We start from the raw sequence: 22,924 nt of genomic DNA, 5'->3' as shown, positions 1-22,924 counted from the left end.
CTACTTTCGATACTTAAGCGCCCCTTTACATATTTATTTAACGTAGCATTGAAGTCAATCATCGCGATTTGAATTCATGTTGGCCTAGGCACTCAATGTGTGAGTGTATTCGATTCAGAAATTCATTTATGTGCGATGAATAAATTATAAAGAGCCAATTTACAGCTTCGAGCTCATAATTGTTGACTAGCAACGCATTCCTATGGCTGTTATCTAAATCGATTTGAGTTGTATGAATGCTGAATGCTGAATGCTAAAAAGTTGATTTATGTTGAGCATTTTAAGCTGTTTTGATTTATAGCTTCTTGGCCAATTGCTTTGTGGCAAAACGGTTTATGGCTTGGCCGGCATATAAAGGAGCTGTTATCCCAAAGACAACGCACCCACGACATCAACGCAGTCATTGTGGGGCAAGCGTCCATGAAATTGAATTTCCTTTAAGTCGCTGGCCTTGAAGCGGGCCCAACGACCGCTTTTCATCAATCAATTCTGCGTCTTAGCAACAGTTGCAAATCGCTGAAATGCGTTCAAAAATATTCTGTTTTCTTCACTTCTGTCTGATGCTGCTGCTTTTTCTTAAAGAAAACACTTATCTGTAAATGAACTAACCCAGCATCAGCTAAACGCTCTGTATAGTTGTCAATGATTGATCGAATGATGTGAAACTTGCTTTCATGTACCTCAATTCTCAATTCCAGTTTACTTCTTAATCAACTGTCATTTTGCCAAATCAATTTTCCATTCAGCATTCCAGCATAAACAGATATCTATAGAGCGTATACAGTTAGTTGTTTAGAGACGCCACAGCGAAGCATGGCTGACCCCACACATGTGGTATTAACTATAAGTTATTGATAAGGAAGAACACTTAACATTGGCTTATAATATCATATAGCTGCTAAAGAGTGAAATAATAATAGATACGAATTGTGGCAATGTCTATGAATATGAAACATCTTTTTACAGAAGGAAAATGAGCTATAAACTATTTGCTGTTAATAATCTTATAGCCAAAGTTGTCAATGGCTTAAACAAATTTGACAAGCTTAACAAGTCGAAGGCAGCTCTGACTCTAATGAGTGCCAGAGATAGCTGAACAGAAAGGTGAGCGAAATGTTGCAGCATTTCAGGTAGCAAAATAAAATGCTTTCTGCCACCTGTACTGGGTCCCAAGAGATAGAAGAGCATTGCCTAGTTTTGCTGCAGGGACTCAATTAAATGATGAACATAAAAAATAAAATATATTCCAAAATGCAAATTGCAAAAGCCGTTTACAGCTAATTGTACTCAGCGGCAAAATTATACAAGATTCATAACCAAAAATGTCAACTTAAGTCATTTCCTTGTTGCTTAAAGTGAGCTAATTTAAAGATGAAGGAGAAACACTTTGCCTTATACTGTGTCAAGCTGTTTTGTTAAATATAAACAACTTGATAAAGTATATGAAACACACTTAATTTGAAATTATTAAACCAATAAAGTAATCGAAAAACTCTAGCTTTTGTATTAGTCAAAGGCAAGACTTGGTAGACCCATTTGTTCATTGCATTAAGTGTAAGCAACAAGTGACGGCCAACGACAGCCTCAGACGTTCAAACAATGTCACAGGCTGTTAATAATATGTTAATGAACAGCTTAAGCGAACTGTCCACAAATTATGCCCGTCATTGCTGCCACACGACACGACACAAGCTGATTGAATGCCCCATCTATAAGCTTCAAGGGTTTCCTTCACTTTAGAATGGGGTGTTACGACTAACAAGTTCAAGTTCAAGTTCATTTACCGCACATAGCCAGGCTGTGAATTAGTAATTGTCTTCGTATTGCATTCAGTTGCAGCAAGAAGAAGAACAAAATAGAATCCTTCACTTAAGAGTGTAGCAAGAACGCTTGTGTCGACTCTCTCGCTTAAAATCAGCTAAGACAAATCAATGCACAGCCAAAAAGTTCAAATTGAGTTTGACATTAAAACTTTTATAGTCGCGTCTCGGCTCTCAGTCTCTCTCTCACTCTCACACACTGTTGAGCTATCATAGCGCAGCATCACAGCTCACAGTTTATAGTTCGTTAGGGGCAGCTCTCAGCTTCCTCGGCGATAGTTCAATAAACTTCAAACACATCAAAACAGAAATAGAAAATAGAATTTTCTTATAGAACAGATTGAGCTATAATATTCTAATTTGTGTGTCCTTCTGCCGCTCATTAATACGCGCCACGTGCCGTTCGCTCAGTCTCAATCTACAAATGAATTCGGCCGATGTATTATTTAAGTATGCAAATGTAATAAAACTTTCCCTGTGATACGCCCATCGCAAATATGCTTCCGCCGAATGAAATGAATTAATTAAATTAACTTTGCATATTATCTCAATGGCTATCAATATAAATACATTTTATGAGCCAGTTATTCCGTAGCATTTCGATACCAATTTACAAAATTTGATTACCCATTGAATTGACCTTTTAATGATGCTTTCCAAAGAACCCGATTGCAAATAACGGGACAAATTTGATTATTAACTGATTAATGTATCTGTATCTGTTTCTGTATCTATATCTGTATCTGTATCTGTATCTGTATCTGTATCTGTATCTGTATCTGTATCTGTATCTGTATCTGTATCTGTATCTGTATCTGTATCTGTATCTGTATCTGTATCTGTATCTGTATCTGTATCTGTATCTGTATCTGTATCTGTATCTGTATCTGTATCTGTATCTGTATCTGTATCTGTATCTGTATCTGTATCTGTATCTGTATCTGTATCTGTATCTGTATCTGTATCTGTATCTGTATCTGTATCTGTATCTGTATCTGTATCTGTATCTGTATCTGTATCTGTATCTGTATCTGTATCTGTATCTGTATCTGTATCTGTATCTGTATCTGTATCTGTATCTGTATCTGTATCTGTATCTGTATCTGTATCTGTATCTGTATCTGTATCTGTATCTGTATCTGTATCTGTATCTGTATCTGTATCTGTATCTGTATCTGTATCTGTATCTGTATCTGTATCTGTATCTGTATCTGTATCTGTATCTGTATCTGTATCTGTATCTGTATCTGTATCTGTATCTGTATCTGTATCTGTATCTGTATCTGTATCTGTATCTGTATCTGTATCTGTATCTGTATCTGTATCTGTATCTGTATCTGTATCTGTATCTGTATCTGTATCTGTATCTGTATCTGTATCTGTATCTGTATCTGTATCTGTATCTGTATCTGTATCTGTATCTGTATCTGTATCTGTATCTGTATCTGTATCTGTATCTGTATCTGTATCTGTATCTGTATCTGTATCTGTATCTGTATCTGTATCTGTATCTGTATCTGTATCTGTATCTGTATCTGTATCTGTATCTGTATCTGTATCTGTATCTGTATCTGTATCTGTATCTGTATCTGTATCTGTATCTGTATCTGTATCTGTATCTGTATCTGTATCTGTATCTGTATCTGTATCTGTATCTGTATCTGTATCTGTATCTGTATCTGTATCTGTATCTGTATCTGTATCTGTATCTGTATCTGTATCTGTATCTGTATCTGTATCTGTATCTGTATCTGTATCTGTATCTGTATCTGTATCTGTATCTGTATCTGTATCTGTATCTGTATCTGTATCTGTATCTGTATCTGTATCTGTATCTGTATCTGTATCTGTATCTGTATCTGTATCTGTATCTGTATCTGTATCTGTATCTGTATCTGTATCTGTATCTGTATCTGTATCTGTATCTGTATCTGTATCTGTATCTGTATCTGTATCTGTATCTGTATCTGTATCTGTATCTGTATCTGTATCTGTATCTGTATCTGTATCTGTATCTGTATCTGTATCTGTATCTGTATCTGTATCTGTATCTGTATCTGTATCTGTATCTGTATCTGTATCTGTGTCTGTATCTGCATCTGTATCTGTATCTGTATCTGTATCTGTATCTGTATCTGTATCTGTATCTGTATCTGTATCTGTATCTGTATCTGTATCTGTATCTATATCTGTATCTGTATCTGAAACTAATTGCGCTTTAATATCTTTTGCAGTCATATTATTCACGGTCCGCTAGCAGATACATCCCCATTCCTCTATTTCCTCGGGCGCTATTCGAGCTGTGAAACCACCAACATGCTGAGTGCAACGCTTGCATAAAGGGCGTGGCTATGGGGCCGTGCTGAAAATGTAAAATCAACCCAGATACATATGAAGTCTGATCAGAATTGAATGGAAAACAAAGCCAAGCCGCAAGAACGATAATAACAACAAGCACAACAGAAGCGACAAGAGCTTGAGGTAATTAATACATATTTGCGAGCTGTATTACAAGTGGGCGTGGCAATGGGCCTGATCAGGCATCGCCTGGCCGTGGTGCTGACTCTGACCATGCTAATTAGCTTCTGGCCGACTGGCAGCCATGGCGCAGCCTCCATTGAGTGCGCCGAATGGCTCAGTCCCGGCGAGTGCAACAATAGCACTGGCGTCAACAAGAACAGCAACAATAATCAACTTGGGAACAACAGCAGCAACTATATGCTGGGCGGCTCCGCGTTGGACCACTTAAATAGTTCAATGCATCCGGACAATCTGCTGGAAATGGATTTGGAGCGAGATGGCGAGATTTGGCCACTGGAGCGAGTTGTGTCCATCATTGTGCCGGTATTTTTTGGCATTATTGGCTTTGCCGGACTCCTGGGCAATGCGCTCGTCATACTGGGTAAGTCCGTTTGCCACTTAACTGTTTGCGGACCTGGAACGTAATTGCAATTGCCCAAACTGCCGCCCCCTGCCACGCACCCGTGTATTGTCCCTTTTTATGGCCAAGTGCCAATAAAAGTGCTGCGACCTCCGAAGTCGTTACATCAGCGCCTCCTGCTCGATGGCCAAATTGCCGTCGACTGTTGCCAAATTATGCGTAATAATTGCAAATATTCTGGACAATCTTCGCCTTTAATATGCCATAACGCCAGAAAGGCAGCTAATTGATATTTTATATGCCCCAGAGGTCTACGGAATGGCCGAAGCCTTGTCCTGGGCCAGCACGTTGCAACTTTACGGCCAACACATTCAGCATGTTGCAGCAAATTTTGTTGCATTTGCCGCTTTACGTTCGCAATTTTAGTGCCATTTAATGATCGACTGCGGCGTAAGATACAAAGAAATCTGCCAGCGCAGGCGGCAGGCTGTTGGAGTATATGTTCAATAACATTTACTTTGCAGAAGGGTCGATTGGCCTAAGCAGGATGCTCCTTCGGCTACAAGAACCAGTTGTTGCTAATGAAACTTTGCCTGATAAAAAATTAAAATTTAGCAATTCAATTTAAATGTGTAATTTGAGGTCATAAGTTTACCCTTTCTATGTACATAATCTGACATATTTAGCAGCTCTAGATTATGCGCAAAAAGGTTTCTTCGTTGTGAATCATTAGGCAACAATCTTTCGTCCTATTCAAACATTAATTCCAATCAGTATTCACATTCTATTGGAACCGTTTCATTTGCATGCAGAGCAGCGCTCCCACGCCAAAGCGAACCCAGATTTCGGGAATAGTTTGTCAACAGCAGCAAGAGTTTTCAAAACAAAATACGAGGGCAGCTTGATAAGTCAGTGGCTCTACTCACATATATTGTCAACAGATAACTAAAATTACTTAGACTTGTGCCTGACACCAACTGAAAGTAGACCAAATCGTATGTATACTCAGCTTTAATTGTTATAAAATGGTTTACTGAGCTCCTTCATGGTGCTAGCATCTCAGCTCTAGGCACATCACCGTATATAAATCTATAAATCTATAAAACAAACAGCGAACAGCTGCTTCAGTATATTCTGTAGATCTGTGTCGGGAGTCCCGGCCAGGAGATACCCGGTAGCCCGGCCGAACGGCGTTGTCAAGCATGCCACACACGCTGTCTCACAAGCCACACTCATCACACACACACACACACATGCATGTATCTACAACATATGTGCATATGAGAGTCTGAGCTTACCCAGGCATTGCGGCAGTGCGACAAAATCCGAATCGAAATTAGCAGCTGAATTGTCAGCAACTCGACTCAAAAGCAATTTCCACTTTACTAATAGTAGAATAATAATAATTAATTCCAGGAAGAATGCACGCATTTGACAGTGTGTGCACACGCAATATGCAGGGGGAATGCGATTGTCACGCGGCTTTGCCCATTGACCACACGTTTTCTTTAATAACTTCTGTGTTACTGAACGCATTTTAATTAAATTTGCAGCAAACGATTCACGTATTCCATTGTTACATATTTGCAACGCAGCTCCAATTCAGAAATGGTATCAAATATACATGAAACGAGCTGCACACCGAGCAGACTCTAGACCTACGAGAGTTAATTAAGCAAAGTTGTCAAACGGTTTCAACGAAAAGGCTATTATGGAAACTAACTTGATATGCCCGAGACATGTGAAGAGCTACATGTATAACATTTGAAGTCCCTAGCGCCTCTGGGAACGGAAAGACTGACGCTTCTCTGCATACGAACAGACAGAAGGGACGAATAGACAGACGAATGAACAGGACTAAATCAACTCAGCTTTTGTTTGATCTGCCACGCCTCCTTCTGCCTGTTAAATATATTGTAGGAAAATCATTTTACCCTGAATTCATATTTGCTGTGCAATTAGGGTAAAATAAATTTGATAATTTAGTTTTGATATAATTTTTGGTAAATAAAGAGAAGACGTCAAAGGTAAAAAGCAGCTTAACAGTAACTATCGAGGATCTAAAACTAAAACTGTGAAAGTTACAGCTTTACGCGATGTGACATGCCTCTAATGTGCGCAGATATATCCACAATATCTTTTGATCTTGGTCTGTCAATGCGAGTATGTGTCGAAATTCCACTCTCTTGCACCTTAACTTGACTAGACCCTAGTAGGCCTATCGGAAAAATCTTAATTATTACTAGACGAGGCTACCGACGAGCATATAATTCAAATTTCAAATAAACGAACGAACGGACGGACTTTTAGACAAACAAACAGACACACGGACGGACGCATGGAAAGAGAGATAGACAAGCGGAGGAACGCACGGACGGATTGTCAGACGAACGAACAAATGAGTAGACGAACGGTTGGACAGATGGGCGGACGAACGGACGGGCGGACAAACGAACAGACAGACCAACGAACGGACGGATGGATAGACGACAGACGAACGGAAAAACGAACGGACGGACGGACGAACAGACGGACTCACTATCAGACGAACGGACGGACAAACCAAAAGACAGACAGACCAACGAACCGACGGAGGGATCGGCGACAGACGAACGGTCAAGCGAACGGACGGACGGACGAACAGATGAACTGACTATCGGACGAACTGACTATCAGACGAACGGCCGAACGGACGGTCGGACAAACGAAAAGGCAGACAGACCGACGAACGGACGGACGGACGGATAGACGACGGTCGAACGAACGAACGGACGGACGGATGGACGAATGAACGGCCGGCTAGAGGAATGGACGCACGGATAGATAGACAGACAACAATACGTACTATGTACTTTTTCACTTTAAGAATAAATATGAAAACACTGAACAAAATGTAGTAAGCTTAAAAGAGATTATATTGAAAAATGTTTTTCATTGATTTACTGCCAAATAAAGACACAGACTTATCAAATATCCTACAGATATTAAATCATATACAAAATGATATCTCATATGGAACTGGACTCGCAGTTGAGTAGCAGCTGCAGACAATAGTTAGTTAATCAATTCTATCAGTCATGAGTTGCGTTAAAATGAACTAGTGAACGTGTTCAGGGATCTGTGAAGGATGCGGGCCAATCGGTCATGAACAACAGGCACTTGTCTCTCAGCTACTCAGCCAGGTAGAAACAATTCGTTTTTCTCAATCGTTCGAGTTGTTTCGTCGTTCAGCAATTGCTTTCGCATCGTTAATGAACTGCTTAAATACTGTTCACGACAGAACGTGCTCATCAAATTGAACTAGACTGGACAGCTTTGCAATCTTTTTTATATTTTTGCTGTGAAAAATTGAAATTTGAAGCATTTTGTTTTCTACTTGTTGCCGCAATCGAACCTTTTGATATAATTTACTGGGTATTATAAATGCTGAATAGGCACGGCGAATCGAATTTGCATTGCAAGCTGCTGGGCCGTTCAAGCCGTGGAAAGGATTATGTTCATATTGACCAACATTGGCCACGTCCATATTCACGCCTGAGTGGCCAATTGCGTATTTCTAACACGATTTTCCATCTGGCAGCTACAAATTTCGCTTGCCCTGCCCCGCTCTCTGCCCCCAGCTGCTTCTGGCCAGCATCGTTGCTGGTGCTCCGTGGCAAGGCGACCTGCTTTAATGCAAATTGAAGTGACAATGAGTCAATGCAGCTTTCACTTCGCCTTCTTTTGCTTGTTTTTCTTTTTTCTTTCATAAATTACAAAGAGGCAACGATATATTATTTGCTTCTGTTGCTGCTACTTTGCGGACACTGAACCCATTGAAAATAGCAATTCACGGCTTGGTGTAAATGTGTGTAGCAGCCAGAGGAAGGCGTGGCAGACTTCATAAAGTATATAAGCATAAGCTCGTCTGCATTGCTTGCTGTGTATGCATGTATAAAGGAAGCGTAGAATGGTCGGGGTATTTCCTAGTCGAGCAGTCCCGACGAGAGCACACTTTTTGCTGCCAAATGTTGCTCGGCCCAAAATTGATGTTGGCAGATGTCAGCTTTTGACTGTTTTGCTGTTAGGCAGCCGTTATCCCAGTCGAGTTATTGTCCCTCCCTCTGGACACATCGTTGTCCCTGAATGCTAATCCAAGGCACTAGCTACACTGTCATTTCATATGTTACTCCATCGAAACTAAAGGGTATTTGAGACACCAGCAACATGAAAAAGTAGAGTAAATGTGTTTTATAACTTAACAAGAGTTCGTGTGATAAATTGAATGATAATTGGCAACAGAACATTTGTGACTGGCTTTGGCTAATGTGTGAGCTCTTGTTTATTATATAATTTATGAAAATGAATTCATAATTTCGAATTATTAGCACCTCGAAAGTCTTTCTAGTAGAAACAATTTAGGTAACTTTGGCTCGACGGGCGGCTTGTGACTTGTATCGCATTAGAATCTGTGAAGTTGCCATAAAATGCAGAGCTGAGGCATTAATTCTCCGCTTAAAGCGCCGAGTCAAGTGCAGACGCCGCAGCAGCTACTGATGCAGTCGTCGGCTTGCTTGGCTGGCACTTTGACAAATTATCTATCCATAAGCCATAAATACACTGGCGCTCGCAGCGCAGTCAGCGAAATCTGGGTCCCCTCTGTCGCCGCTGTGGCCAAGCATGGAGCATCTGAGCGACTCTAATTTTGCTCATAATTTGCAATAAAACTCACACGTTCATTTACAAATCATTTATCAAAATAACGCCCAGCGCCTGACAAATTGGCGTGCGGGCCTGGTGTGGCGCAACCATGGGGCAGCAGTTGCCTGGCAACAAAGCCATTCGCTGGCGCGTGTAATCATATCACATATTGCCAGCTACGACCAAGCAAACTTACCTTCAAATGCTCGATCACAGTGACTCAATCTCAATCGCTCAACAAAGACAAGAATGTCCAACGTGTCCAGCATCAGGTTAGCGCTTCAGGATGTGCCCAGTCGATATAGTTTTGCTTATCTGGATAACAATGTTAGCGGTCTTTCTGGGACAGGTGATTAGCACATAGTTTAGCATAGTGTAACTTCTAGTCGGGCACTTCCTTCTGGCGGTAGCTGCCTTATCAGCCGCTGTCTTTAGCTGGTTGGCATTTATTTTTAGCTTCTGTTACTTTTACTGCTGGTTCATTGAAAACAACAATGCAGTCGTAGCATAGTATATGACACCTTGACGCAATCACCCTTACCTGCACACACACAGGCTTGCACACATGCTGACATAAATGCACACACAGCTGAGGGTGTGGCGACTTGAGTCAAGGTTGCAAAAATTGCATGCAAAATGACTTTCGTTGAGATTTTCTTTGCTTCTCCACGATAGAGCAGCTATGGCACACACAGACACACGCACAAGTGAGCATACACACAGACACACTCGCACACCTGCTGAGAAAAGCCAAGGCGTTCAAGTGTCGTCTTGCATCAGCTACCTGCAACCCCGTTGCAAAGCATCTTTCAGTTTTGGGGCGAGCTAAAAACAGCCATTTATAGCAACTGTTGTTATTGTTTTTCCACCACACCACACATTTAACTAAGCATCGCTGAGTACCGTCGGCAGTTGTTGGTTTATTCGTCGCCGCATTCAACTTGAATGAACAGCAACAACAAAAAACATTGCCTACTTTTTGGGGCAATGCTCGAGCTGCGCTTGAACTGCCTCTGCACAGAATATTTCAGTTTTAATTTCTGCTCAATTCGCATCAAAAGCTGCACAAGTTCTTCATTTAAACAGACATTCAAAAGGTGAACCAAAAGCCTATATATACCTATATATATATATAGATACTCTTGTACTGTATTGAGTAGATGCATGTGCAGATTCAATAAAATCTTGATAGCTTGCCGTCAATTCAAAAAAAAGAATGCACACACACACACACATATATATATATATATATATATATATATATAGAGAGAGAGAGTGATATTTCTTTTGCAAATTTTAGACCATTTGCAGAGCAGTCAATGCACGAGCTACTGCTCTCATCGAACTAAGGTCGCCGGCTAAGCATGATCACAAGACGCTTATTGTTCTATTAAAAGATGCAATTGTGGAGTAGCAACTGGTGGCTCTGCTGTTGATGAATCAGCTTTTCACAATGCTTTGATTACACTCAACAGCTCAGCTGCAGTGAGCGAAGAGAGATTGGTACAGAAGGAGAGCGCAGGGAAATCACAAACTTTTCTGCTCCAACAAACTGTATTGAATATGAAAAATAAAATCAAAGAAAGGAAAATATAAGCCTGCTACGTAGACCAGTCCAAAATGTCTCCACTCCAATTAGTATATTAAGTGGGCAGTGAGGTAATCCCAGACTCGGACTCTTTGTCTCTTGCCCGAATCAGTTAGATCTTGAGTATTCTGTTACAATGCATTAGCATAATTGATGGCTTGGCTATATTTGCAGAGCTTTCTGGGAATATAAAAAGATTAAAGAAATATGCATTCACTCAAGTCAAGTTCGAGGTAGTCTCGATTTGAGTTCAGCGATGCCTGTAAAGAAATTTTAGATGCTCAGTCGCATTATAGAAAATAAAAATTGAATTTATTAAAAATATAAATACAGTGAAACAAAATCAATTTCACATGAAAAGATGCGAAGCTTAAAAGAAATAAAATCGTTTCTTATTGGCCAACTCCTGTTGGGCCTTCCACTCCGCACGACAGATATAGAAGACGATGGTGACAGCAAAGCAGGCGAAAGATACCAAGGACCATAGGAAGTTCATTTTGAAAAGCTCAAAGTAGGAAAGCTCTCTCCTTTTCGGATAGAAATCTCTGACATACTTCACAGACAAGACACGGATTATGGTATCGGCTCGAGAATAGTCCTCGGAGCTCAGATAGGTATAGAACTGCACAAGGTCCTCGATGCCGGACTGCCTTGACAGATCCATCTCAATACGCCGACCGAAAAACGTGTGGAAGCTACGGGTGACTGACGCCTGTGGAGTATGTATGGGAACCCGCTCGGCCCGATGCCACTGGATTTTCATCGCAGCAGAGTTCTCATAGCAATCCTGAACATGTTTCGTCAAATGATCGTAGTCAATCCACTGCAATTCCGGCACGGTTAGGTTATTCAACCTTAGGAACCTTAACATATTCATTTCTTTGCAGTTCGCTTTGTCAGCTGTACCATCTTTTTCCGACTCACGTTCCTCAACGCAGTCACCTGCCATGTCTGCCTCAGTTTTTTTCTGTGGCGCTTCGCCTTCATACAGCAATGTAGAGCTTGACGTGCCTATTAATGTTGATCCGTCTGAGCCTGGAGTCTCCTTCAAGTGCAAGATTTTTTCCGAGAAATCTTTTTCCGACTCACTCTCGTATGTTTCCCAGCCAGTATCAGAGTCACTTTCGACTTCCGACTCAGCTTTGTCTGACTCAGGTTCTTCTTGCGGTGTTTCGCCTTCGCACTTTAACAGTAATGCAGAGCTTATATTTCCTTTTAATGTTGATTCGTCCGAGTCGCTTTCGTCAATGGTTTCCCAACCAGTGTCAGAGTCACTTGCAACGGCTTCAGAATCTTTTCCTCTCTGTAGGGTTTCCTTCATATTCGATTTTTTAACAGAGTTTTCTTCACACTCCAGCAGTAGTTCAGAGCTTACATTTTCCTTCAATGTCGACGAACCAGAATCGGAATCAGAATCAAAGATTTCTACAATGGTTAGTGGTGGCCGCGGCTCATTGACGTCGTACAACGCAACTCGACTCTCTTCACAACCATCAAATGCATCACTTCTCACCACAGGCCAGTATGTGATGTGCTCGTCATGCATCGCATAGACAAAATGAAGGTCGTCTTCTGGCTCCTCATTTTCCGAATACCTGCCATAGTCACTGCCTTCGTAGTCATCATAGCAGTACTCACTGTCTTCGTACACGAAATACTCTGTGGCCCCATTGTGAGTATTGGAGTAGTCAGCGGCCGCCTCGTTGTCAGCTGCCCAATCGAACTCATCCTCGCAGTAGAAGTCATCGTACTCGTGATCCTCCCTATATAACTTGTCACGGCTTCCGCTTTCCGGCGAGTACCCGCAGCATTCCCCATTCGGACATTTCTGCCCGGCACTCTCAATCGCTTCACCGTATTCATTCTCCCATATGGTGCGCATGCGGTAACGATGGACATCCTGCATTTGTTGCCTAAACAGTAACTGGCTCTGGCAGTCCGAATACTTGAGCCATCCACGTTTTTTATTGCCCTTCATCATGGTTATTCCCTCCGAAGATTCCTGAGTCATATTTAATTTACGAATTCTGTCAACCAGTTGACTTTCCATCAATGTTTCGCACGTCTCTTGAAAGGTCTCTCTTAATTAAGCGCAAAGATGTCAACATTCACAAAGGAATATTTAAAATTTTTTTAATCAAAAATATGAAAGTTTTAGGCACGATTCGTTCACAGGCAGCATATGAAGTAGAATGAATATAAAAATATATATTTAAACACATATGACCTAATACACAATCAAGGCTTACTTTGCATGAACGAAATTTGATATTTTCAATTTGACTTCAGCTTCAGTGAATAAGGAATATGTATTATATAATTTATTTAATATTTAATATGTACTCACATGTGATCAATGGATGGATCAGTAAAGAAGGGAGAGGTAGCAGTAAATGTATAGCAATATCTATGCAAAGCTTCTTTCTCATATTCAGTTCAATTTGTGGCAGCTGCCAGCGAATTCAAATAAAGTCTGGACTTATTTAGTCCTATTCACGTTCAACTGACTCGCCTTTGCCTGTTGCTGTTGAGAACTAGCTTAGGCGCTGCCACTCCATCAGCGTAGCAGCAGCAACGCCAGCTCTGTATTTATCTAGAAGTTTCTCACAAAACAGCTAGCTTCTGTGCCATGAAAGTATTGCATAGAGACAGGTTGATAAGACCTTAGAGTTCCTGCCTTTCGATAATTTGACAGAGGCATCCCAGCGGACTTAAATATGCTCTCAATTTAGAATTTTATGAGTCCGAGGGACACAGCCGAGCAGTCAGCACGTTGATGATGATGCCACAGCCTTTGGCCCAGCACCCCAAGGAATGCTTCCTGCGCTGAGCGGTCATCGACAGCTCTCATTTCGGACTGTGTTGGCATATCTGTGTTGGTCCAAGGACGCTGGCCTGGGTGGACACCTGAAGCCTACATATAACAAGAAGAAGACAAGCTGCTGGAATCATGAGAATCACATAGAAGGGCAATGTGTGTTCTCCCTTTTCATTTAGCATAAGAAAACATAGAAACGAAGCGTGAGTACGAGCACACACAAGCCAACCACATGCATAGTAGCATTGCAGTCAACGTTTACTCAGCCCATTTTACCTTGATTTATCATAGACTTAAAGCGCTGCGCTCATGATCAAACTTGCAATCGAGAATTGGTAGTTTAAAGTGTGACGTTGAGCTAGATCAGCTATTGAACCAACACTTAAGACACAGCTGTGGCACTTGTCAATTGCATATGGCTGCTAAACACACATACACACACACACACACGTGCACACATGCAATTGTGCTGAAAGGAATAAATAAACAAAGGCGCACGAAAGTATGCTACGAACAAATTTTGAGGCAGCATGTGGCATATGTTGATGTGACATCTATATATACACATATATGCATATATATACACATACACATATATGTATTTATATTGTATTGGCTGGCGCTGTGCAAATTTACACAAATCCACAAGGCACAAGGCGGTGCACAAATTTATTTTACTGCGTTGGCAGTGATAAAATTTATAACCAGCAATGAGCGCAGCGCCTAAAAGCAGGCAGCAAAAACAATAAGCGCACACGTGTACCAAACAATGCCCATGTGGACAGCACACACACACACACACAGGCAGACGTTATGCACACAATGACAATGGCCTGGCAATCGTGCGTGGGCGAGTCCTCCGGCTGTGCCCCGTTGTCCACCTGGCATCCTCCTCTCCAGTTTCGTCATATTTATGCCATTTTATGGGCCATGTACAATTTTATTGTTTCACTTTTCAATGCAATGTACGTCTGATGTATGAATGTCCAATGCAAAGCAGCACTGAGAGCCACTGGCTCAGCCAGCGTCGAGCTCAACAATGCGCCCAACTCTGATAAGGTAATTTTCGTTTGCCATCTGCTCGACTGCTCGACTGTTCATCTGCTCAGAAGACGAAAGGTTTTACACCTTTTTCATCAACTCTCGTGCCGTGTTCCAACTCAATCTTAATGACATACAGAATGAAGAGGGAAATTTTAAATTTTATGCTTAGCATTAAACTCTTTCAATACTCGCTCATGGAACGAAGGAGTATATAGTGGGTGTATGGCTCCCTGCTGCTGTCCGTATTGATGTAGACGCGAAATTTGTTACATATTTACTGCTACATATATATTATATAAATATATATATATCACTTATGAGAGCTGCTTGATAAATATGTCTCAAATTGGTAAAGGATTTCATCAGGTAATTCGTTAAGTATTCTTTGCTATATCAGAACACTCGACAGACTTAAGCTGATTACTAGTTCAAATGGCAGGTTGTATTGTATATTGTAACAGCTAAGTGTTATCGATAACTCTAAAAGCTGCCGAAATACAGATATCGGCAATAGTATCACCCTTATCTGGTCACCCTCGACACAGGCAAAAGCTCAATAAAGTAAACAATTTTGTCTCAAATATGGTCAAATGGGATTTGCTTTGTTAATTTACATTTAGTTTTATTTGATATAAACTACCACAAGATACAAATGGTTGCATAAATTGCAGTTAAGTTGCAGTTGTGGTTCGTTAGGATCTTAATTAGGTTGAATTTCAAGCGACTGTATACTTCAGACAAATTCTAATTGTGGTTCACTTTATTTGCCGACTCTTTGTGCGCTTCGGCATTACCCACCGCCCCACACACACCCACCCAAACACACACGCACACACACACTGTTGCATCTTGTTGCCATAGTTTTATCCCCGTCTTTGCTCCCTTTTGGCACAGCTTTTGTCAACGTATGCATACACTCGGCTGGCCATATGGTTACACATTTGCCCTCGTTTTGACTGTCGCTAGGTGTTGGGCTTACCTTTGAGGGCTTCAGCTGGCATATGGACTTCGGCCTTGCCCACAACTATGTGGCCATATTCAAACCTGATCCAGCAGCAACTTCTCGTAAAATTTATTTGACTGAAACAACAACAGGAATCAATGCTGTTACCGAAAACATCAGAATACAGTATTGAAAGCAGTTATTTGTCTTTTATTTTATTTATTTACTTTAATTTTGTGTTTTCCTATTCTCGCTCGTTTCCATGAACTTCAGGAAATGTGGAAAATTCTAAAGTCTTAGGATGGATTGAAATAGTATGTGGATGTGCAAGGGTATAATAACAATGATGATGATGATGACATCGATACGCTTACTGCCAACAAAGATAGAATAAAGGCGGTATTTCGAGCCAGCCATCTAGGGTACCCCAATCCAATACAAATAATCAAAGCTTGAAGAATGCTTATATCCAAAGGAGCAAAAAATGGTTAACAATGAACAAACGTACTTGGAGCAACTGTATGTTGCTTTGATTCTTTTATGCCGCATTTCAATTTTGTAAAGTAAATTTCATTTAATGTAACTAAAATAAAATCTTGAGCCTAAAAGCTTTAAGAAATTCTTATATATTTTTAGCTGAGTGAAAATGGCACCTTCCACTCGAATTTTATACTTCAATACTCGAACAAATAGCGAATTCCCGCTGCGTTAACTGTGCTTTTTCAAAATTCCAATTTCTAGTCGCTTTCTGTTCGTCCACTGATAATCACAACGAACCTATTCGAATGGCTTCAATAGCCATCCCACTCTCACTCAGCAACATCGGCGACTTCGTCCAGCAACAGCTCTCTTTGTCTTTCTCTTTCTCACAAAGAGGAGAAACGAGACACTAAGACGCAAACTCACTCGGATAATATTTTTACAGCAACTCTATACAAGCTATCAGCGTGACACTTGTATTGGGAAACTGAGGAGACACATTCAGGTGTTAATTTATATCTATAATATAATTTATTATATATTCTAATATTAATTAATGGTCAATGTCAATGGTAATATATTTGTAAAAAGAAAAGTATTGCGCACGGTGCATAGCCAAGCGACCCGATTGCTCAAACCCGAACTGGAAAATTGATGAATGGGTGGCAAGTTATTTAAATCTTTGCCAACCCAAATCAGACCATCACATGAGATGTTTATTTGCTTAGGTTGTGTCTTGTATGGCAAATAATGTGACAGCTGAGGGCACCGTTGGCCGACCTGACATTCAATGGAACTAAGCGAGATTGCTGCAAGGCAGCCAAGAACAACACTTCAGGCTTATGTGTCTTAAGTCGTGCAGTCGACCAATTGGCTAGCAGAACTTGTGTTTTATCTGTGGGTCTCATTATTTGCGACCGGATATCCTTATGCACACACACACACACATGCGCAGGGCAGGATGTGTGTGTGTGTGCGGGCGGGCGGGGACAAAGTTTACGAAAATTGAAATGAATCGTCCTGAGTCAGCTGCGCAATATGTGCGCCTGCAATGGCATCCTTTAAATAGAACCGGAATAGTTTGACCGTCAGACAAAGGGTCCTTGCGATTATCTCCTATCCATTGCCCCTAGCCATGCATGTGTGCGTATCAGTTGCGTGCGAGTGAGCCTTGAGCCTCGAGCGCAATTATTTATGCATTTGAAAGCCTTGTTATGCCCAACACACTTCAATTAGCTCATAAAGCACTGCCAGAGGCAGCTGCTAAAAACAATTAGACAGACCCAGTTAAATTTTAATTGCATTCAATTTATGTCTCATTTGGATATATCATTTGTCAAATGTATTCAACTTGGATCCTTTGTGCTACCCATTAAAATATATTTTATGCTTATTTACCCACTCTCTCTCCCTCTTCCCCCCTCTCTCTCTCTCTCTCTCTCTCTCTGTCTCGCTGTGATTTTAGAACATGATTTAATTACGCGAATCGTTGAAATGCAATGACTGAGTCTAAGCACACAGTGCAGCAATTATTCCCATAATTGTTTCGAAAAAGATGGCCGTAATGAGCTCCTGCTAGCTTTTCAAGAAGCTTTCAGCTTTATGGCATATTTTAATTACTAATTAAAGCTCGCTCCACCATTACTTTTATCACTTCAAAGAGCTTTGCAGCAATTCCTTGTTGAGTTCATTCGTTTATGAACATGTTAGTTGGCATTTCAGTTTTATGACGAATCTAGCTATTGGCTTTGTTTCACTGAGAAAAGTTAATTTATACCAGCTTAAAAGGTTATTTTTCACAATTATTGTTTAATTGATTAATTACAGATTAGAGTGTTGCTACCTTTTAGACAACTTAATTAGGCCATTGTATGTTAGGTCAACAGCCAACACATCTTTGGGCTGCGTTTGGCTGAGCATCTAGTTTCTTTAGGTATTTAATGTTCCCACCTCTTCGACGATGTCTGGAACTTTTGGCCACTTGAGCTCTGTCTGGATGTATCTCTAATCTTTCCAGTGATATTCCTGGGCCAAGCCATGTACCTGAATGGCATTGAGGAGGCCAGCAGCTAAGATACTCCTTGATTCAGTCAAGTGACATGGCCTTTTGAAGGTGAGGCCGCTAACGAAAGGGCCAACTCGACATAGGGCTAAGTCAATGTGTATACATAAAGCGCTATACCCAACAGTCTATGTTCTCATGTAGCCATATTCTAACTTACTTTTAATTTATCGGGACCGTTAGAACTTAACAGATCCTAATTAGGTAACATCATTTTTAGCAAGTCAGCCAATTGCAGTCAATTACATAAGCTTTTAGCATTTTAAGCTGTCTGATGCTGACTTTTATGGGCCTTGATGGCCTGGCAGATGCCTGCAGCAGCTACTTGCGAAGTTGTTCTTAACATAAATTGAAGGATTACATGAATTAGCTACAGCTAGAGCTAGAACAGAGTCACATCTGAGCTGAGCCGCAGACGCACTCGCAATGCATCGATACTTTGCCTAATGTATGACATTAAAGTGACATTAAAGTTCCATAAAAGAAACAAAATTTATATGGCAGGCTGTAAAAATGGCCCAGTCGACAGCCAAACACGCACACGCACACATACACAGACATTTGCTTGAGCAACGTTTGGTTATTTGTTTATTTGACTTTAGGCTGCCTCAATTTATGTGTGTGTGTGTATGTGTGTGTGGCATTAAATAACAGCGTTTTTTGCGCTTCAAGAACTTTGCCAGCCCTTCAGCCCCTTTTCGCCCACTTCCACGTATAGATACATTTTTTGCTCAGCCTCCTGCGCCATAAATTATGCTACACTTTATTATTTTGTAAAACAAGCAACATAAAACTTTACCTTTAGCTCAGCGCCAGTTCACGGTCCAGCATACTCATAGATACGTTCGACCCGACCCTTTTTTTATTTTTACACTGTTTGTCCGCAAAATGTCAGTCATAATGGTTTACTTGTTATCAGCAACGGAAACAGTCAGTGTGTGTGGGTGTGTGTGTGTGTGTGGGTGCATGCTCTTTTGCCTATAAATATACATATTAATTGCTATTTCCGGCAAATAACTGACATTTACCGAGCAACAACAAAGAAGTCTGTCCATTTAGAGCAGCAATTCAATTGAATTTTGCTGGCCTGGCGATTCATCTATTTATGCTCAAGCAGGACATAATTACCATAGGGCGCTGCCACAAAATACACATATAACATATATGCATGCCTCTTATTATATATTATATTATTATATATATAGATAATAACTAAGACATTTATTTATTTCTGGCTCTAAGTGCCAACAGTTGAGGAAATACTTCCATTTTTGAGTAAACTTTTCTATCTAAATAACTACCTTAAAGAGTGGTTGCTTACAGCACCAAATCTCTCCTGTCTGTTACGGTAACTCTAACTGTAACTTTAACAGTAACTGTATTCAGATGCACTCGACCAGTCACAGAGCAGCTGCAAAAACTACGCTGCGTTGGCTCAGCCTGCTCGGTGAGCAGTGCTGCCACTTTGGCTATTTTCCCGCCAACCTTGACTTTAAGACACGTGCAATAGCAGCTAGCGGAAAAAAAAAGCATTATAAAATCATGAAGTGGCTTTTTTTAATATATACAAACTTTGCTGGAAGCAACTTACAATATTATAACATTGCAGCCAGAGGGACTCTAAACGTACATTCCCGTTTCAATATTGATTCAATGATACAAACCGGCATAAGCAAGCTTTAAGCAGAAATAACTCAGCTTGAGGCGCCATAGATCATTGTCGATCAACCCCATAGATCATATTTATGTGATCCACTGGGCGTGTCAAATTACTCTGCAAATGTATGATCTATAAACGTTGAAAAAAGTAAATCTAATGGGAATTACTTTGAAGGAACCAAACAAGATATTCATGAATAAATAGCAGCTATAATTTTTGAAAAAATAAACAAAATGAACGAAACTTTTTGACATATCTGTCGATTCCAGCTTGAAAGTTGAAATAAAAACATTTCGCTTTCATTTATTTATGATTTCTAATTAAGATTCTAAGAACTTGCCATATTTTGAGAACTTGCCTACAAAATAATAGACATGTAAAAGACGAGAGAGACAGAGAGAGAGAGAGAGAGGTATTCCAAATATTAATATACCAATATGAAGACACTCTTTTCAATTCGCATCACTTTTTCACACCTGGCCCACTGCCAAGCACTCAATACGAGTACTACACGTGCCCCAACTAGACAACATAACTAAATAGTAAAACGAAAACTAGTTAGAGTTTGCTAAGCGGAAGTGCTCGACTAGGTTATACCGTGCCTGCCACACAGACACAGGTTAGACGAATGGATAGTTCGAGCTAGCTCTTCGCCTTGTGTAGAAGTGCAGATTGTTTATCGGGTCGGCCACGCCCTAAAATAGCATTTGCAATGCGTTCAGCATGTAAAAAGAATAAAAACGAAATCAAGCTTGTGCCACACGTGGCAACTGGGCCCCATGCCAGTCGGGGCAACTTGTATTTATTGTTGAAATTTTGTGACTTTTCTGTTGATGTTATTGCCACTTTTGCAGTTGCTCTTGCTGCTGCTGCTGCTGTTGCTGTTGCTGTCACTTTTTATTTTATTCTTTTGCCCCCGCAATGCGCACAGCGCCTCCGGCTCCGCCTCCTGCCGCTCGACATCCTGTGCTAAATATGTTTCAAAGGAAATTGATTTGCGGCAACAGCAACAAAGGCAGCAGCAGCAGCAGCAATGTGAACAATAACAACAAACAACAAGTCAGAACATCAACAATAAGTACGTAAGACGGCTAAGCTAGGCAAGCATGACCGACTAGCAGTTGCCCTGTATTAGACGATAAGAGTTAGGACAAGCCAGAGCTAAGCTGCTGACTGAAACTGAGGTAAACTAAAGTACAGATCGTGAGACGATTATATGAGACAAACGGATATATTTTATGAATATATATATTATATTTTGGATCGGAGAATTGAATCATAAAGTGATCAATTGTGAGCTTTGATTCTGACTGTGACTACCAACTATCCCTAGCCCTCTTTGAATGTGAGTCTAGTCCTCATCATCACATCAACGAGCACAATACCTTCAATGGTAATCGTCAAGTACAGGGCATAAACAGCTTTATTTTATATAAATTCGCCTGGTGAAATTTCCTCTTGCCAAAAATTGCTCGTCACATTGCAGTTTTGGTGACCCACAGACAGACTAACCGCCCACCCAAGCAGACACACACACACACACACTCTTGACAGTATGCCCCATCAATCCATTGGAACGTTCGCATCATGCATGCCGCCCCGCACTTGCATGCGACAAGAGCCAACTTTTGTGACAGCGACAATACAGAGCCCCCTCTGGCTGCCAGATAGCAGCGCCCATCGGCCTCACTCTGCACAGTCTATAGAATTTATCCGCTGCGCTACTTTTCAACAGAGAAACATAAATTGTTTGGCTAATTGCAAGTGGCTTTCGCTGGAGCAACGGGCACTGCGGAGCTGGGGAAGCGGCAACAAAGGGCCCAACAAGGACCGGCTCGAGAACAAAGGGGCAACTTCGCCAGCTTCAGCGCCTGCTCCTGCTCCATCTCCAGCGCCGGCTTCACATTTAGCTATAGTCACTTTAAGTTTGCAGAGCTCGTCTTTCTCTGCGCGTAATTGGCAGAAAAAACTTGGGCGTTGGGCGAGCAAACTGCTCAACAAGGACAGCACATGGCAGTGATTGGGCAATGGCGATACAGCGCCGTTTTGTCAGACACGAAGATAGTCAGAGGTCACAGATCAGCTCAGCTATGTGTTTATCACTAAATGTTATTCTCCAACATTTAGTGCCCAGTCGCACTACTATTTTAATGAACTCAGCTGCAAAAAAGAGCAGTAAACTGCATGATATAATGCATAGAGAATAAAAATGAAGGGCATGCTGCATTCGGTTGTTTGTTTTAGAAATTCGAATCATTTAATGTGAATTGAACTTAATAATTCTGAACAAATATAGAAATTGCAACTTGCTAACTTCAGCGATTTCGTTGACTTCGATGCGATGTAAATATGTTTTCGCTCAGTAATTCCAAGCTTGATATCTGAACTTGCCTTTGTTATTTAGAAAATATTTATTTCCGTTTAAGTCGACAATTATCTGGCAATGACTGAATCATGCGCTAGTCAACGATACTTTATATACTATATTATATCGATAAATTAAGTTATTTATATCGTATAATTCTATGGCGTAATACCTTTAAATTATTAATGTAATCTGTTTTCTTAGTTGCTCAATTTATGATTGCTTCCTACTGTTGCAGTAGTATTCGTGTGCGCCGAGAGCTTGGCTCTAGTGTAGTAACAATATTATCCGAGTGAGTCTACGCTACACTTTTCTCTTTGTGCTAATTGTCACTGCGCGAAAGAGAGAGACAAAGATATCAGTTGCCGAACATAGTCCCAAGTGTTGCTGAGTGAGAGTGAGATAGCTCTTGAAGCCATGCAAACAGGGTCGTTATGACTGTCAATGGGCGAAGAGAAAGCGACAAGAGCACAAAATTCTAATCAGTTTAGTTTCGTTTTTAAGATTTTCAGTTAATTTGTAATGAGTAGTTAAATTATATGTTAATTTTGCAGAAAATTAAATCATCCGGAGCTGCAACCTA

The 22,924-nt window shown here is 40.8% G+C and overlaps 1 protein-coding gene and 1 long non-coding RNA gene across 2 annotated transcripts in view; one reads left to right on the top strand and one right to left on the bottom strand.

Moving 5' to 3' along the window:
- LOC111604728 (allatostatin-A receptor) overlaps window positions 1–22,924 on the top strand; it is a 64,992-nt gene that overhangs the window by 21,992 nt on the left and 20,076 nt on the right. Inside the window, exon 2 of the mRNA XM_023322900.2 lies at window positions 4,055–4,722. Within this exon, the coding sequence (XP_023178668.1) occupies window positions 4,347–4,722 (376 nt within the window). The 5' untranslated portion in view covers window positions 4,055–4,346. The remainder of the gene's footprint in view (window positions 1–4,054; window positions 4,723–22,924) is intronic.
- On the bottom strand, window positions 19,585–20,211 carry LOC111604731. The gene is made up of 3 exons (XR_002751769.2): window positions 20,144–20,211; window positions 19,908–20,090; window positions 19,585–19,829 (listed from the first exon to the last, which is right to left on the bottom strand). It is a non-coding gene; the product is annotated as an uncharacterized LOC111604731 (long non-coding RNA).

This window comes from Drosophila hydei, unplaced genomic scaffold, assembly GCF_003285905.1.
Source record: "Drosophila hydei strain 15085-1641.00,03,60 unplaced genomic scaffold, DhydRS2 tig00000250-arrow-arrow-pilon, whole genome shotgun sequence".
Lineage (NCBI taxonomy): Eukaryota > Metazoa > Arthropoda > Insecta > Diptera > Drosophilidae > Drosophila > Drosophila hydei.
This window is presented reverse-complemented; position numbering and strand designations above follow the sequence as displayed.